The sequence below is a fragment of the Cyprinus carpio genome, chromosome B24 (genome assembly GCF_018340385.1).
Source record: "Cyprinus carpio isolate SPL01 chromosome B24, ASM1834038v1, whole genome shotgun sequence".
NCBI lineage: Eukaryota > Metazoa > Chordata > Actinopteri > Cypriniformes > Cyprinidae > Cyprinus > Cyprinus carpio.
Window position 1 is genome coordinate 10,020,091 of NC_056620.1, and position 19,911 is coordinate 10,040,001.

At 35.2% G+C, this 19,911-nt stretch overlaps 1 protein-coding gene across 2 annotated transcripts in view; it reads left to right on the top strand.

Annotated features, from left to right (window-relative positions):
* stau2 (staufen double-stranded RNA binding protein 2) overlaps positions 1-19,911 on the top strand; it is a 115,941-nt gene that overhangs the window by 30,703 nt on the left and 65,327 nt on the right. For both annotated transcript variants that reach the window (XM_042752183.1, XM_042752184.1), the window contains exons 6-7: positions 8,654-8,813; positions 13,745-13,852. In XM_042752183.1, coding sequence (XP_042608117.1) covers positions 8,654-8,813; positions 13,745-13,852 — 268 coding nt within the window. The remainder of the gene's footprint in view (positions 1-8,653; positions 8,814-13,744; positions 13,853-19,911) is intronic.

Below are 19,911 nucleotides of genomic sequence, written 5' to 3' on the forward strand. Positions count from 1 at the left end.
ATCTACTATTTAAACTTATTAAGTTGGCTTGAGAAAGCCAACTTACTGATCTACTATTTAAACTTATTATTATTATTCTTCTGAGACTAAATTATCAACTCTAACTCCTCCTAGAGCTTTAACTCTACAGACTCCAAACTCATCCCAGCTCTTCAGACTGATCTCGCCGGGTGTGCTATATCTTTTCTAACTGATTGGACTTACAGTTTTCATAAAAATGAAGATTAAAAAACATAAAAATCCCATAGACTTTCATTGACGGAATGTTCAGATGAGCCAAGCTCCAACTGTCAAAATTCAAATCTAAACAAACTGAAGCCCATTAGACTCTTCTATGTACTATTTCTAATCCATTAAAACAAACCAAAAAAAATCAATCAAACACATCTAACAAATATAACAAATATAACCAACCAACCAATCTATCTATTATATCAATATATCTATCTATCTATCTATCTATCTATCTATCTTATATCTATCAATCAATCATCTGACTGTTTATATCTATCTATCTAACCAACCAACCTATCTATCTATCTATCATCTGACTATATCTATCTATCTATCTATCTATCTATCATCTGACTATTTCTATTTATCTATCTTAATCATGCTAGCGACATGCTAGTCACTTGCTAATCATGCTTACAACATGCTAGAATCATGCTAAAAACATGCTAGTCACTTGCTAATCATGCTAGCAACATGCTAGTAACTTGCTAATCATGGTAACAACATGCTAGTCACATGTTAATCATGCTAGAAACATGCTAGCGACATGCTAGTAACTTGCTAATCATGCTAGTAACATGCTAATCATGCTAAAAACATGCTAGCGACATGCTAGTCAATCGCTAATCATGCTAAAAACTTGCTAGTGACATGCTAGTCACTCGCTAATCATGCTAAAAACATGCTAGCGACATGCTAGTCACTCGCTAATCATGCTAAAAACATGCTAGCGACATGCTAGTCACTCGCTAATCATGCTAAAAAACATGCTAGCGACATGCTAGTCAATCGCTAATCATGCTAAAAACATGCTAGTGACATTCTAGTCACTTGCTAATCATGCTAGAAACATGCTAGCAACATGCTAGTCAATCGCTAATCATGCTAAAAACTTGCTAGTGACATGCTAGTCACTCGCTTATCATGCTAAAAACATGCTAGCGACATGCTAGTCACTCGCTAATCATGCTAAAAAAAACATGCTAGCGACATGCTAGTCACTCGCTAATCATGCTAAAAACATGCTAGTCACTTGCTAATCATGCTAGAAACATGCTAGCGACATGCTAGTCACTTGCTAATCATGCTAGAAACATGCTAGCGACATGCTAGCAACTTGCTAATCATGCTAGTGATATGCTAGTCACTCGCTAATCATGCTAGAAACATGCTAGCGACATGCTAGTCACTCGCTAATCATGCTAAAAACATGCTAGCGACATGCTAGTCACTCACTAATCATGCTAAAACATGCTAGCGACATGCTAGTCACTCGCTAATCATGTTAAAAACATGCTAGCGACATGCCAGTCACTCGCTAATCATGCTAGAAACATGCTAACGACATGCTAGTAACTTGTTAATCATGCTAGTGACATGCTAGTCACTTGCTAATCATGCTAAAAACATGCTAGCGACATGCTAGTCACTCGCTAATCATGCTAAAAACATGCTAGTCACTTGCTAATCATGCTAAAAATCATGCTAGCGACATGCTAGTTACTTGCTAATCATGCTAGAAAACATGCTAGCGACATGCTAGTCACTTGCTAATCATGCTAGCGACATGCTAGTCACTTGCTAATCATGCTAGAAACATGCTAGCGACATGCTAGTCAATCGCTAATCATGCTAAAACATGCGAGTGAAATGCTAGTCACTTGCTAATCATGTTAGAAACATGCTAGCGACATGCTAGTCACTTGCTAATCATGCTAGAAACATGCCTAGCGACATGCTAGTCACTCGCTAATCATGCTAAAAACATGCTAGCGACATGCTAGTCACTTGTTAATCATGCTAGAACCATGCTAGCGACATGCTAGTAACTTGCTAATCATGCTAAAAACATGCTAGCGACATGCTCGTCATTTGCTAATCATGCTAGAAACATGCTAGCGACATGCTAATCACTCGCTATTCATGCTAAAAACATGCTAGTGACATGCTACTCACTTGCTAATCATGCTAGAAACATGCTAGCGACATGCTAGTAACTTGCTAATCATGCTACTGACATGCTAAGTCACTTGCTAATCATGCTAGAAACATGCTATCGACATGCTAGTCACTTGCTAATCATGCTAAAAACATGCTAGTGACATGCTAGTCAATTGCTAATCATGCTAGAAACATGCTAGCGACATGCTAGTCACTTGCTAATCATGCTAAAACATGCTAGTGACATGCTAGTCAATTGCTAATCATGCTAGAAACATGCTAGCGACATGCTAGTAACTTGCTAATTATGCTAACAACATGCTAGTAACTAGCTTATCATGCTAGAATCATGGCTAGTAACTTTGCTAATCATGCTAATGACATGCTAGTCACTTGCTTTATTAAACTTCTTAAACTTTTCAAACTTTTCAAACTTTCTAAACTTTTCAAACTTTCTGTTCAGGCTTTCTCAAGCCAACTTAAAGTTTGTCTTGACGAACTTTTTTATCTAGTTATTATTATTCTTCTGAAACATGCTAGTGACTTGCTAATCATGCTAGCGACATGCTAGTCAATCGCTAATCATGCTAAAAACATGCTAGCGACATGCTAGTCACTCGCTAATCATGCTAAAAACATGCTAGCGACAAGCTAGTCACTCGCTAATCATGCTAAAAACATACTAGTCACTTGCTAATCATGCTAGAAACATGCTAGCGACATGCTAGTCACCTTGCTAATCATGCTAGAAACATGCTAGCGACATGCTATTCAATCGCTAATCATGCTAAAAACATGCTAGTGACATGCTAGTCACTTGCTAATCATGCTAGAAACATGCTAGCCATATGCTAGTCAATCGCTAATCATGCTAAAAACATGCTAGTGACTTGCTAATCATGCTAGAGACATGCTAGTCACTCGCTAATCATGCTAAAAACCATGCTAGCGACATGCTAGTCACTCGCTAATCATGCAAAAAAACATGCTAGCGACATGCTAGTCACTCGCTAATCATGCTAAAAACATGCTAGTTACTTGCTAATCATGCTAGAAATGTGCTAGCGACATGCTAGTCACTTGCTAATCATGCTAGCGACATGCTAGTCAATCGCTAATCATGCTAAAAACTTGCTAGTGACATGCTAGTCACTCGCTAATCATGCTAAAAAAAAAACATGCTAGCGACATGCTAGTCACTCGCTAATCATGCTAAAAACATGCTAGCGACATGCTAGTCAATCGCTAATCATGCTAAAAACATGCTAGCGACATGCTAGCAACTTGCTTATCATGCTAATGACATGCTAGTCACTTGCTAATCATGCTAGAAACATGCTAGCGACATGCTAGTCACTCGCTAATCATGCTAAAAACATGCTAGAGACATGCTAGTCACTCGCTAATCATGCTAAAAACATGCTAGCGACATGCTAATCAATCGCTAATCATGCTAAAACATGCTAGTGACATGCTAGTCACTCGCTAATCATGCTAAAACATGCTAGCGACATGCTAGTCTCTCGCTAATCATGTTAAAAACATGCTAGCGACATGCTAGTAACTTGCTAATCATGCTAGTGACATGCTAGTCACTTGCTAATCATGCTAGAAACATACTAGCGACATGCTAGTCACTCGCTAATCATGCTAAAAACATGCTAGTCACTTGCTAATCATGCTAAAAACATGCTAGCGACATGCTAGTCACTTGCTAATCATGCTAGAAACATGCTAGCGACATGGTAGTCCCTTGCTAATCATGCTAAAAACATGCTAGTCAATTGCTAATCATGCTAGAAACATGCTAGTAACTTGCTAATTATGCTAGCAACATGCTAGTAACTAGCTTATCATGCTAGAAACATGCTAGTAACTTTGCTAATAAACCTAACAACATGCTAGTCACTTGCTTTATTAAACTTCTTAAACTTTTCAAACTTTTCAAACTTTCCAAACTTTTCTAAACTTTTCAAACTTTCTGTTCAGGCTTTCTCAAGCCAACTTAAAGTTTGTCTTGACGAACTTTTTTATCTAGTTAATCAAATAAAATTGTGATTTTATTTATTTATTTTTTAAAATACAGATTTTTTTTTTGTGTGTGTGTGTGTGTATGTAAGATTGCATAGTTTGGACAATTTATATATAATTATATATAATAATAAAATAGTAAACAAAACAAGAAATATTATTCTTGTAACATTTCACTGTAAAATAGTGGTCAAGAAAAAATGTTCATGGTTTAATTTTTTATTTTTGTTAATCTTTAGGCTTAATCTTTTGTGTTCCACCAAAAAAAAGAAAGTCATACAACTTTGGAATTGCCATTTTTTTAAATGTCACAACAGTGTCTTTCTGATTGTGGCTCAATAGGTTTCAGTCAGTGCCTGCTGATCCATTTTGCAAATGAGCTTTTCTCTTGAAACCACATCTTCAAAGTCTTTTTGGTAGTCATTCGCTGTGAGTTATCAATTTATTGAGTCATTCCCCGTCTCTTTTCATCATCCCTTCACACGCATAAATAAAAGACAACGCTAATGTTTGCCTTCCAGTGGGTTTCTCTCCCTGTCCTCTCACTAGGTGTTCCCGCTTTGGCTTGTGTTCCTTTCTAATGCAGACCAGACAGGCCTGGCTGGTGTGTGTGCTGATAGATTATTGGGTCTAATGTGGCTCAGAGTGTGTCAGCAACGACTTTCCCACGTTGCACAAAGGGGCCTCCTATGAGCCGGGGCCGCAGCCACTCTCCCTGCACCTGTAACCAGAAAATCGACCGCCCCAACATCCTGGCTATGTCCCATGTTGCACTTGGCATTTCCTCCAAGCGTCTGGGACCACGCTTGACATGCAAGGGCAGGCTCCGCCTCCCTCAGAGGGGCTGTGGTCAGCCGAGCGCAGAACCCCTTGGAATTCTGGAAGAGAAATGCTGAATCACTGTTAGAGTAGACGGGACACACGCAGGATGCTGGCGCAGAGATGTGGCTCCGAACACACATGTGCTGGAATGATTTTACAACCATTAAAAAACCATACACAAAACCTCCCACTCAGTTAAAGCAATCAAGGAATTACCATAAAAAGCTGATAGACACATTTATGATGCAGAGCTAAAACAACAGCAACAACACAAGCACATGCTGAATTATCATAACTTAACACTCGTTTAAATGCTGCTTTATTATTTTATTATAATGATATTTCTTAAAATATAACTACAAGATGAAAAAATGTAGCTTATTTAAATAATTGTTTTTGGTATATTTATCCATATACAGAGTGTAAGACCACAGTGAAAGTCCTGGAAATAAACAAAATAAAATAAAAAAAGTATTTTGAGTTATTTAAAAACAACGAAAAGTTAGCTGATGAAGAAATATTTCTAATAAATATTGTGTAAGAATAAAATATAAAATTACATTTTCTAATGCAGATTTGTAATTTAATTTAATTGTATTATTATGTTTTATTTTATTTTATTAAAATATAAATATTAGATGAAAAATGAAAATTAGAAATGTTGCCTTGCCAAATAACTGAAATGAGACAAGTTGAAGTACTAAAATAACTAAAAATGAAATAAGAAAAAATCTAAGTTAAATAGAAATATAAAAAATCCCCGGAAACTAATAAAACTGACAAAAGCACGTAACAAAATTACTAAAACTTAAACTAAAATAGAAATAAAAAAATGAACATATAAATATATACTATAAATAGTATAAATAAATACTATAATAAAGAAGTAACATTGGTTAAAAATCATTAATGCTTTTAATTGTCATAAAAAATATTATAAAACACACATTAGACATAGTACAGAACTGAAACCTATTTTAAGTAATATAAGTTTAATTATCATTTAACATAATTTGGACACATATTTTATTTTATTTTCCCCTTGTTTAACCCATTCTTTTCTGTATTGGGTTTTCAGAAGAGATCTGAAATATAAGGTTTGTGCTGAACTAATCATTGTAAGAATTAAACACAGATATATTTACTGTTTTAGAGACCCATATTCTTGATTTATGTGGTTATACTAGTTACTCCGTCATAGTGGAATTATTATGATATAATTTTATTGGGCAGGAATATAGTTCTGCATTTCATTATCAGGCATGTAACACTATCTTTTCTTCTTTCCTGGTGGCTTTGGCATGAGCTTTGATTTCAACATCTCCCAGATGGCTTCAATTGGTATCAAATCTAATATCACGAGCCCTACAATGAAATGGAAGTTCTCTATTAGCTGAAACTAAATAACTGGAACATTTATGGAAAAGTGTATATATAGATCAAATGACCGTTAGTTCAGTATAATTCAGTACATGGCACATGTCTGTTTCAGTTTTAGACTTTTCTTTGTTCAAGTTTAAACAATCATGAAAGCTTTGAGCATGTGGCCAATGAAGCCGTATGCTGCCTGGAGGATTTCACTTCAAATTAACTATTTATAACTTTTGACCTCTTTTAACTTTTATTGATTTATTTATTTTTTTAATAGGACATTTCATGTTAAAATCAGTTGTTAACCTATTTTAAATTTGTAATGGGATGAACACAAAGTTTGGCTTTAAAATAAACTTAGAAATATATAGATTTAGCATTAAATTGATCAAAAGTTACAGTAATGGCATTTAGAATGTTACAAAACATTTCTATTTTAAATAAATGATGTTATTTTGAAATTTAAATTCATCAAAAAAAAAAATACATTGTCCAGAAAAAAATATTAATCAGCACATAAATTTCAGCATTTATAATAAGAAATGTTATCAAATAACAAATGTTTCTTAAGCACCAAAATCAGCATATTATAATGGTTTCTGAATGATCATGTGACACTGAATAGACAGATTTGCCATTACAGGAATAAATTACATTTTAAAACATATTGATATTGTATTTTTGATTACATAAATGCAGCCTTGGTTAGCATAACAGATTTCTTTCAGTGTACCTAGTGTATTTTTACAGTGATTTTTGATTGATAAAATCACGTCATGCCCTACATTTTTCTCTTGAATATCCTGCTTCACTCGGAAATGCATCAAATTACAGAAGTAAAAGAGTTGGCTTTAACAAAATGTACCATTTAGTTCCAGGATCTGATTCTAAGCATTTTTAAGAATCCAACACATTTTGACCTTGTTCATGACTGCTGTTGATGTGTTTTTAATTCCCCAATTGCTGATAAGAGCTAAAACCGTGAGAGCATGATGATTTTGGAAAGCAGCAGCTACTTTTTAGCACAGTTTGGTCCCCAGACGCTGAAGAGGAGTGTGAATGGGTTCTCCTCGACGAGGGAAGGGGGAGAGCTGACGCTGGGTCAGTCGGTACCGTTCCTCATAAAGGCCTTAAAGTGCAAACAGAGCTTTAAATCTGCCCACTGAACAGCGGCCTGACAGCCCTGCATGGGTGAGCCAAAGTTAAGATAAAGAAAGCTGGATATACGTGAAGCCGCTTTTGTTCCGAGCTCCTTCGCTTGGAGCCATTGGGAGTCATTATTTCACCAACTCATTGTTATGTCATTGACCCCCATGGAAGAAGGGCCCTTTAATTTCCCCATTTATTACTCTACCAATATTGTTCGGGTTCGGCCTCAGAAATAAATCTGTCTTTTCTCTAGTTGTTTTAAAGCTTTGTACACCAGTCCCATCAGCCTTTGTGTCTTTAGACACTTAGTTCATTGGAGCTCAGTGACAGAGGAGTGAAGGGGGTACATAATAATGTAGTAAGGTCTCGATACTTAACTAGCTGTCCAACATATAACTAGTCCATTAGTGAGGTTCCAAGTTGAGCCTGGAAATACACTGCGAGGGTATAATTTAATTTGATGGTATTTTGAATTTAAAAACAAGAAAAGTTAGCTGATGATGAAATGGTTATACTAAAAATTGTGTTAAAATTAAAATATAAATTTCTCATTTGTAACAGATTTTTATTTAAAGTGTTTTTTTTTAGTTAAACTTGAAAATGTGTTAAATAAAACTGTCTAATTATTAAATAAAATATACAAAGTAGAAGCATTTTCAGTAGTGGTATAATATTGTGGTGCCTAAATTGACTTTTTTTAATTAAAATAATTAATTTAACTTTTTAGTGTTTACAAAATAGAAAAATAGTATGGGATTTATTATTCATAGAATTTTGTATGTGCCATATATTGGTTTTCAGCAATTAAATGCATTATAATTATTAGCTTATCCTATTAGCTGGAATTTTAATATTGCTGTATTCCCGATAGTCACAAGTAGTATTTTTCCTGTCATCCCTTCCAATTATCAGTCGGCATGTTCAATTCAACTCCTGGTTGCTTTTCTAGTGTCTCTCCATTCTAGAGTTTGTGCAGAAATAAAACTGCCAAGTTTCGATAAGATAATCCTCTTATAAATCAAAGGGTTTTTTTTCCCTTTTACCTGCCTTTTTCTCTTTCACTCAACATTTCCTTCTCTGTCTCTTGGCTCTCTCCCAAACTTAGGTACCATTACCCAGTGCCTAAGGTATTTTATGTGCAGCTGACAGTGGGGAACAACGAGTTTATCGGAGAGGGGCGGACTCGCCAAGCTGCCCGACACAACGCGGCCATGAAGGCCCTTCAGGCCCTGAAGAATGAACCCATTCCAGAGAGACCACCTCAGGTAACCTTCACAGCTGTCCCACCTAACAGAACACACAGCCATGCAATCAAATTATTTTCATGATTTCATAAAATTTTGTTCAGCAAGGATTCATAAAAATGATCAAAAGTGACAGTAAAGACATTTATAATGTTACAAGAATTTCTGTTTCAAATGAATGCTGTTATTTTGAACCTGAAAAAACCTGAATCCTCCAAAAAAAATGTTTTCCACAGAAATATTAAGCAGCACGACTGTTTTGGACATTTGTAATAATTGATAAGAAATATTTCTTAAACATCGCATATTAGAGTAGTTTTTGAAGAATCATGTGACACTGAAGACTGGAGTAAAGACTGCTAAATATTAAGATCTGTCATTACAGGAATAAATTACAGTTAAAAATGTATTAAATTAAAAAACTTGTTTTAAATTGTAATAATATTTCACAATATTAATTTTGTATTGTATTCTTAAAATAAATGGAGCATAAGAGACTTTCAAAAACATTAAAAAATCTTAATCTTTTTTTAAAAAATTTATTAACTTATGTATATTTTTCCATATACATAGTCTGAGACAATATTGAAAGTCCTTGTTTTATTACAAAGATTTTGAATTATTAAAAAAAGGCAGCTGAAAAAAAAAAGATATGCAATTTAAGTATATTTACATAATCTGTCTAATACAAAAATTCAAATATTAAAAAAAATGCTGCATTTTCACTAATGGTCTCTGACAGTTTCCTGTTTTTCATTTTATGAACTTGAAAGTCTATCATATTCTGCATATTCATAACCTGTTGTCAGGTAAAAGTGATATCCAGGCTGACGATCCAAGTCACGATATTTAAGAAGACACAACTGTCCTGTTTCCTCATCATCTGTCAGTGTTCACAACATCTCCTCAGAGCTATAGTTTCTGTCAGAGCTGTGTTTGCACGTAGCTTCGGGCCATCCTTCAAAATACTAATTTCTCCCACCGGAAATAATATTTCATTGTGCCCCAAATGCCTGGCATCGACCAAGGTTATTTAAACCACAGTGGCGCCTCTCCTGTTTAGTCTTGTCCCCCTTCTGTCTCCATAATGAGGGCTTTGTCAGACGTTTCTTCCGTGTATTGCTTTACAAATTGATACACACCATACCTGTGCACACCGTTGGTCTCCGCACTCCTGTACCATATCTCAAACCTCGAGGATGAGTATTCTCAAAACACAAACAAAAGTATCATGACAAAAAAAACAAACTTAGACACAATGGGTTTCATTCACACGGATTTGTGCGCACATCTTTACTACGGTACCTTTATTTTTCAAATCACCAACACTAAGTGTACTTGATCCCTCATTTAGAAGTATATAAATGTAATGACATCAGAATGAGAATAAGAGCAAATTTATGTGCGTTGCAAACTTTTATGCACATATGAAAAAGGTCACTTGCACTGTTAAAAGTGACAGTAATGAATGTTACTGATTTAGTATTTATGATGCTACAAAAGATGTTTGTTTCAAATAAATACTGTTCTTTTGAAGTTTCATTAAAGAATCCTGAACAGATTGTGTTTCCACAATGATATTACACAGCACAACTGTTTTTAACATTGAAAATTATAAGAAACGTTTCTTTAGCAGCAAATCGCCAGAATGATTTCTGAAGGATCATGTGACACTAAAGACTGTAATAATGCCTGAAAATACAGCTTTGCCATCACAGGAATAAGTCACATTAAAAAAATATTAAAATAGAAAACAGTTATTTTAAATTGTAATAATAATTTACAATATTGCTGTTGTTTTTTTTTTCATTATAATTTTGATCAAATAACATAAGAATATAAGAGATTTTCAAAAACGTTTCACATATAATAGCTAAAAAAAAAAAAAAAAAACTATAAAGAGCTGTTACCTCATTTAAGTAATTGTTTTTGTTATATTTATCCATATACAGAATATGAGACCACGTTAGAAGTTCTCATCTTTACTATTTTTAGTTTTAACTGCAAAGTGAAGTACTTTTTACTTTTAATTATAAACTGTGTGTTCTTGTTCCCTCATTGAAAATAATATATTTTTATGTAACATTATAATGAGAATGAGAGCAAATGTATGCATGCACACACCTGTTGTGACCTGGATATATTAAAGGTCACTTGCGTTATTAATGAATGCGAGCCAGTGTTTGTGGCTCAGCTGATTTTTATTGTCAAGTACACCATGTTTTTCTTCCCTTCAACACGCTCATAAACTCACAAAGTTTACCATGTGCTAACAGGCAAACGAGCACATGCCAGAGTTGTCGAGGGAATAAACAAGATTGCGGTATGTACAGTAAGCACAGCTCTGAATGGTTAGTAAACAGACCTCAGGAAGCTCCTCTGTATCGTTCAAGACTGTATAACTGGTTCCGTTCACCGGTTATAATGGGAACGGTGCTCAGTGACCGCACACTGTAAGCAGGATATCTCTCAGATGAAGACAGAAAGGTGGATTTGAGGGGTTTTCAAAGAGAAACGGATGATTAATCCATCAGAATGTTGATTTTTAATTTACACTATTTAGCCCAAATGATGTTGTAAGACATTTGTTTTATATAAGACACTAATGGCTTCTTATTTTAGATTCTAAAAAACCTGAGGCTGAGCTCGATAGATTTAGATGTTGTTGATACATAAAACACATGTGTATTCAAAATAAACAAATCTCTGTGTTAAATAAAAATAATTGTAGCTTTTTTTTGGCAGTGTTTTTCCCTCTTTTTTCTGTTTTGCAAGTTTAGCAAAGACAACTTTTTGTAGTAACCGTTTTATTGATCGACTTTTATGAGGACCATTTAGCTGTGGGAGGTTCTCCATAAGTAATATTTGTAATATTTCTATACCTGTGGTCCAGATTTATTACACGTTATTTATTATACACTATAAGCTGATAACAGCATCAACAACAATAATATAATAATAAAATAGTGTTATTAGTTGTTATTTATATATATATATATATATATATATATATATATATATATTATATATATTTATATATATATATATATATATATATATATATATATATATATATATATATATATATTTATTTTTATATATATATATATATATTAATTTTTATATTGATTTATATTTTGACATATAAATAATATATAATTTTTTTATTTATCTACAATCCCACCTAACTAATAATATAGCTTAAATTTTGATTTTGAATTGAGTTGTGACAGCAGCTGAGCAGCTATATTATTTTGACCAGAAAATGTTGAAAGGGATGGAAAAATCATGGCAAAAAAGCCATATCTCTGTGCTTTTTGATCATTACAACACAAGCAAAAGAAAGGCACACAAGCAAGCCTTCACAGTCTGTCACACAAAGTCTCACACTCTCCAGACCACCTGACGGCTCTCCATCCCAGACATCATTAACATTAGTTTTAACAGCAGCTGTTTTCCAGGTTCAAACAATACCACAAAAAGAACACACACAAAAAAACACATCTTGAACGAGAACACTCACATCACACTGAATGTCTGCAAAAAAACACAGCTTGATCGAGCGCTCTTAGATCACACACTCCTGTTCATGTGTTGCATGAGAACACTCTCTTCATTCTGAAAAGAAATGTCAGTAGTGTAACGGAGGTGACCAAGATAATATGCTGCAGGGATCATATTAAAAGTCACCCTTTGGAACTTGTGTAAGAGTTCTATTGCAGTTCCTTTTATAGTTGATAAGATATGAATCGGAACTAAGGGAACTGCTCTTGGATCAGTTTGAAAGCTTTTTCTTCTTACAAAACCAAGCCACTTTCTTCAGAATCTCAACTGTTCAACAAAACCAGAAGCATCTCTTTTCAGTGGAGGTACATGAGAAACCGCAGTCATGCGTTGAAGCAGACCCGCCATCAGCTTTGAGATCGTACAGCCTGTTTTTAAAGGGATAATTCACCCAAAAATGAAAATTCTGTCTTTAATTACTCACCTTCATGTCGTTCCAAACCCAAAAGACCTTTGTTCATCTTCAGAACACAAATTAAGATATTTTGGATGAAATCCGAGAGCTCTCTGACCCTTCATAGACAGCAATGCAACTACCACGTTCAAGGCCCAGAAAGGTAGTAAGGATATTGTTAAAATAGTCCATGTGATATCAGTGGTTCAGCCATAATTTTTAAGAAGCTACGGGAATACATTTTGTGTGCAAAAAGTTTAAAATTAATTTTATCGGCCTTTAATGTTGTTGTCTATGCATGGTCAGAAAGCTCATGGATTTCATCAAAAATATCTTCATTTGTGTTCTGAAGATGGACGAAGGTCTTATGTGTTTGGAACGACATGAGGGTGAGTAATTGATAACAGAATTCTCGTTTTTGGGTGAACTGTCCATTTAACATCTTCCTGGCAGGTTTTCATTCAAATGTAGGTTTGGGGCTGATTTGAGGTCAGCAACAGAAATCTTTGTGCTGTAATAAAGGCATTGTTCAGAGGAGGTAATCAAATTAAGGCACCATTATGCATTGAGATTTGTTAGTTCTCACAAAATAATAATAATAATTGTTAAAATATTGTACGTTAAGCCATTTTTATTCACTAATGCAAAATATCCCTGCTTAATCAGTACATTGTTTAATTTTATTTTTAGTTAACATATTTAATCAATAAACCTTCTGTGATTGGACAGAAATAAATAAAGCCATTAAACAGAAAAACTGTATAATTTATGCATAATTTATTTATGCTGCTATGCATACTTGGAGCTCGTAATGTTGAATCTTTGAATGATGAGTAGATTGTTTTGGACACCTCTGTTAGGGGAATAATGTTGGTTCAGCATGTCTTTTTATGTCAAATCAAAGTAACATCATGACTCAAAAAGGTCAATATGCTGAAAAAAGTTAACAGTTTTTTGTAATAATATAGGTCTGTTTTGTGTTTAACTCTTTCAGTGTTCAGAGGAGAAGAAAGAAACGGAGGAGAACAGCGATGCCAGCAAATCTGAGATCAGCCTGGTCTACGAGATCGCACTTAAAAGGAACCTGGGTGTTAACTTTGAGGTAAACTAAGCTACTTTAATTGAGAATATAAAGGAATGTAACACTGATAAATAAGGTTAGTTCAACTATAGTTTTCATTGCATAGTTATTCACAGTTCTAGTGACCCTATCCTCCTTATTAAATATTTTCTTTGTACTCCTAACCAGTTGTATGCTTTTGACACTTTAACCTTTTTTCTCTGCTTGACAGAACAATATAACCCTAAAGTGTCATATGTTATTGTTAGTTCAAAACCAATTAGGCTAAATGTAACTGTTCCTGAATGAGCTGCCGACATAGGTAGCTGACTTCTTATTGCATATATGCAGGAACTTCAAGCGTATAGCATTCCTGATTTTAAGCACACAGAAGTTTAGGCTTGCAATGAATTCAAGTAGAGTTTGATGTTAGCATGTTGCTAAGCTAAATGCTTTACTATAAGCATAAAAATACAGTGCACACAAATAATAGTCCTTTTTATACAGAAATTTGCATCTATACAGTTGGATAATGAATCAAATATTTATCTGGGCTCGTTCTTGTCACAGTGCATTCTGGGATTGCCTTTTCAGTGTATTATGTATGTGTTGCTGCCGTAGACATCCAAAAAAAATTTATGATGAAACTATCGGAGCAGGCTTTTTGTTGAGAGCAAGCCTGTGATGCCTTAAAATACTGTCTAGATAGTTGTTTCAATGGGTTTTGGAACAGAGCAAGAGTCTCTCTTCAACTGTAATGTTTTTCCCCCTAACGTTCAAGTGTTCATTCTAATTTAATCAACATCGAGCAGAATATATTTAGATATCCGTTCATTCGATAAATTGAAAATTACTAGCTTCAAATAAAGAGGATAAAGTGGAAAAGTGATTGTATTAAACGCCTGTTCTTGGTCAAGCTCCGCCAGCATCTGTTAAATCTGGTAATTGTAATTGCTTTAAAGCATTTATTGTGCGGAGGAGGGTGATTTGGACACCTTTCAAAATCAGCACTTCATTATAGTGCTGCATCAGCGATGCTTCAAATCAACACAAACCTCAACGTTCTACATAAACACCAGAGGAAGTCTGAGGGTCTCTTTAGCCTCACTACTGCTGCATCCGTGTTTATCTTAAATGATTTTCCACAGCTGTCTCCAACTTCACAATCTGCAATCATCTACTTGGCTTTGGTCAACCAGAATCTTCCTGACGTGCGTTCTCCACTTGCAATCTGCAATCTGCAATCTGTTACGTCTGGGGACCCCAATCTAACTGCATTTGGACACTGTAGCTCTTTCTTTTTTCTTTCTTCAAAGTTTTGACTGTAAGTCATCTGTGAGAGCCTGGACTCGTTTCAACCTTGTTAGATCTTTTCAGGAATTTTCTCCCCAGCTATTTGTAAGAATGGAAACGTTTTGTTTCTGATTCAATTAGCACACAAACATGGAATATTACCGAAATAGTTACTCTGTGAGAAAGAAACCATGAAACCATTTCTTGTTCAAAGATGTGCATGGGACTTAAATTAAACCTTTTAAATAACCAAAAAATTTAAATTTTCTCATTATTTACCCACCCTAATGTAATTTCAAACTTGTATGACTTCCTTTATGTGGAGCAACAATTAAAATGATGAGTGGCCTTTTGTCCATACAGTAAAAGTCATTGAGGACCATTGTTGTTTTAGACCCTACTGGCTTTCTTTATATAGAAATTAGATTTTTCCTGTGCTTGTAAAGGGGCTGCACAATTTGGCCAAAAATTTTGTGATTGTACACAAGTGTCTTGTGTATAAGTATCAATATCAATATTGACTATGATAGGGGTGTAATAGATCTCAGGAAAAAATCAACCCAAGGTTCTCCACCCAAGGTTCAGCATGCACTTGCACTGCGGTTCAACTTAAATCTGACAATGCATCTGTAATATGTAGGAATGCACGATATTGGATTTTTGCCGATATTGGATATGCCGATATTTTTCAACTCATTTTGCCCAATAACGATATATTTCCTTTTGTTTGAAAACAACACCAAATCTCTCCTGTGCATAAATTATAAGCTAAATATTTTTAATTTTGGTTCATTTTTAACAAGAACTTATTTGTTAAAATTAAATAAATAGGTTTTTTGACAGTACATTGAAGCTTTGAAAATAACTATAAATAAACTATCAATCGCTGCATTTTTTCCCCCAGAAAGATGCAAGCCCTAACCCTAACATTTTATTTTAAGATTTAACATTTGTAGATGGTCTAAAGCAAAAGAGTTGTAAAAATGAAAATCTTTTAGAGCTTATGATTTATTTAAAAAAAAAAACATATTACACATTAATGAATAAATCAGTATATATAAATTAATTAAATATAAGTTTTTAGATTTTTGTTTCATGTAAGCTATAACTTCTGACCTGTTAATCAAAACATACTCATTATTTTATGACATCAATTACTGTTGCTGCACGTGCTATTACTGTTTAGTCTATCACACACCAAACATGTCATTCTGTACGTGCTTTCACAGATTAAATGCATCGATCCAAACAGTCAATCTGATCATCATTTAGACAAAACTTTGCTTCAAGAATGAGCCACACTGCTGACATGATCTGATCGCTAGCACACCCTGAGCACATACGAGTTAACGCATTCCTCTTATAGGCAAGACATATCGGCATAATTTTTCATATCAGGCCAATGCCGATATTTACATTTAAAGCCATTATCGGCCGATTCTGGTATCAGACCGATAATATCGTGCATCCCTAGTTATTTGGTTTGTTAAAAATAACAACAAGTAAAACAGACAGAGTTCAGCTAATGTATGTTTCTGTTTATGGATACGCATTCTGGCTTCCCAATACATTACAAAAACAGTGCTAAACAAAAAAGAAACGTGGACAAACCAGTCACTCTTTGTAAACTTTGTTCAGTGCGAGTGCCATATGCTCGAATATGACCAGTCATTTATGCCGTAATCACCCAGGTGTTGAAAGTGTGTGCGCACAGCTGAGACCTGAACAGCACACATTACTATCTGTTTTTGAAACGAAAGTCATTTAAGCCTTGCCATTTTAAACATTCAATAGCCAGAAAACGCGAATGAGAACGTATGTGCAGTGAGAAGATTTGCATGCGCGCTCATCCGAAGCACACAAACCCGTGCTCAGCTCTCAGACAGCGTGCAGATATTGAGTTCTCTTTCAAGTCTTGTGCTTGAATGAACAAATTTGCACAAAAACTATGTCAACATGCCCGTCTTGGTGAGTCAGTTAAACATACTGTACAGTATCAATGTACTGGATCCATGCATTGTCTTAAAGTGACAGCCCTTTTTTATGTTAATCAAACAACAAAAGACAAGGAAATCACTCACTGCTCTTGATTGAATAGTTTTTGTAACTTTAATAAGGATTCATCTTTATTTTATTCAGTCAAATATGCAATGTTATTTTACATTTGAGTACTGATTTAATTTCTGTACCTAAAAACTAATGTTAGACCTACCTAAAGAAAACCTGAAAAGCACTGTTTATTTTATTTGTATCTTTGCTTTTTTGTATTTATTTGTGCTGTTGCTTGTTTTAAGATTATTTGGTCTTATTTTCTTTATTTTTATGTGACAGCATGGTACTTTTCCTTAAACATAGCACAAACCGAACTGTACCGAAACCGTGTCCCTAAAAACTGTGATACAAACTGAACCGTCAGTAATTTAACAATTACACCCCTAGACTATAATAATAATAATCATTATCCTCATCCTCATCATTATTAACAATCATAATGATTATTAGTACTGAATAAAAATTAAGTTAAAAAAAATTACGGTTTCATTTCATTGTGTATAAAAAATAAGTTTGTGCGAAGCAGCATTTACTGTAAACTGAGCTGCTCTGAGACAGTAAAAACACTGGATCATGAGCAGCTTGCGTGTAAATAAACACATTGCAGTGCTTTGCTCTGAAACATGCAGTGCCTATGTTTAATTAATTAAACTGCTGTCTTTGTGGTTCTGTAATCGCAGTAAGATATTTAAATTTTATTATGCTGCTCTAAAAGGAACAGTTGAAACTTTCTTGAAAATATCTTCTTTTGTGTTCCACCCAAGAAACAATATCAGGTTTGGAATGACATTAGGGTGAGTAAATGATGACAGAAGCTTTATTTTGGGTGAACTATCCCTTAGGTCAACCAGAACAGTGTCTCACCTGTCCCCTTATGAAATCATGGACCACTCTCACCTTCTAGTTGGTGTCAAACGATATCAAACAGATGCCAACTTCAAAGAACAAATACATTAATCACAGTTTCTTGTCGTGGCTGACGCCTTCAAGAGTGGAAACTCGCGCCAAGAACCACCCATCTTGTATATAAGTACCTTCCCTCAGGGAATACACATCAACAATCCATACAAAAGAGCTTTTCTTCATTATATCAGTCCTTGCCATTGTCCCACCCTGGCCTGGTATCCTTCCTTTTCACCAGGCTGAGGACACGGCAGTCTCACTAATACCATATCTCCCCTCGCATCCATGGAGGAGATGAAGAATGATCAACCTCATGTTACAGTGATTCCTTCCTACAACTTGATCTCCGTTGCCAGCCATGCGAGACAGAGAGCAGACAGAGGAACAGGCCACCGTCAGACACAAGAATCAAACACTTGCTGAAACCCCATCACTGCCTGAGAATGCCATATCATTTGTTGTAGACAACACAACCTCGTCTGCCGCCACGAAGGGAGTCGGGCCCTGGTGCCAAGACCTCCTCACAGTCCTCGTTCACCCGATGAAGCTCATTCACCGGCTGGAACTGCCGCCCACCTACCTCGGTGTTTTACAGCTGCCATAGAAACTGTGTCAGGAGGCCAGCTCGAGAGTTACCAGGCCTGTTTTGACTTGTTGGTGGCGTAGTTGAAGTTACCGCAGCTTGTCCTTACTGGCTACTCATTTTCGTTAAAAATAGCGCAAAATAAGATATAAAGGAATAGTTCACCCAAAAATGTAAATTCTTTACTCTTTTACTAACCCTTGTATTATTCGAAACCTGTTTGACTTCCTTTCTTCTACACAAAGAAGATACTTTGAAGAATGTTTCAACAATTTTTGTCCACATAATGAAGTCAGTGGTGTCCAAAATGTTGGACTCCATTGACATTCATTGTATGGGTGAAAAACGCACATTTTTCAAAATATCTTGTGTGTGTGTCTGTGTCACCCAACACAATAAGTCATGCAGGTTTGGAATGATATGAAGATGAGTAAATGATGACAGAATTTTAATATTTGGGTGAACTGTCCCTTTAAGTTGACATTCTTGCATTTCTCCTGAACCAAGTCATTTCACTATTTAAAGTAACTAGGTAATTTGCAACAGATTTGCAACAATGAAGTGTTTCCAAGTCTTATATTGTTTGACAAAATAGATAGATTAGCTTTATGCCTCACTTTGGGACTCAGTACTCCGTAATGTACATTAAAATTCAATTTTCAAGTTATGTGAGTCTCTGTGTCTGAGATATTTCTCATCAAGGAGAATCGCAGAGAAGTTGAAATCTCATTGGAGTCTTGGCCTCTTTTTCTCTGGGAATTTCTTGTCCGACTTTATAGCTATATTGAGTTAGTTGTATAATCAGTGACTGTGAGTAATGAGGCTAAATCTCCACTCTCTGCCCATGGAATAGACCGTGTGGGAGTTCCCTGAATGACGGACTCGCAGCTTTAAGCCCTTTTCCTTCCTCCCCACACCTCATCCTCGCTAGAGAGCTGAAAAGACATGCTGATATTTCTAAGAGGGAAGTATAGCAGAATTTCGTCACTTCATTATGGAGTGATGCTCACCCAGAGGAATTCTATCAATTCTTATGTAACATCTAAGTGTGATGATCCAATGCATTCCACATCAAGGCCTAGTAAATATTGGGTTATGCTGCTCTGTCAAGTGTGCGGGAAATGCACAAATCTCTCAGTTCCTCGCCATCTTCAGATGAAAGCCCAGATTGTTGAGGATCTGGAGCTTACAGATGAAGATTAATGATGTTTGTCTATACTTCCAATCATTCATATCAACTGTCTTGAGCTTTAAAGAGAGAGTTCTCTCA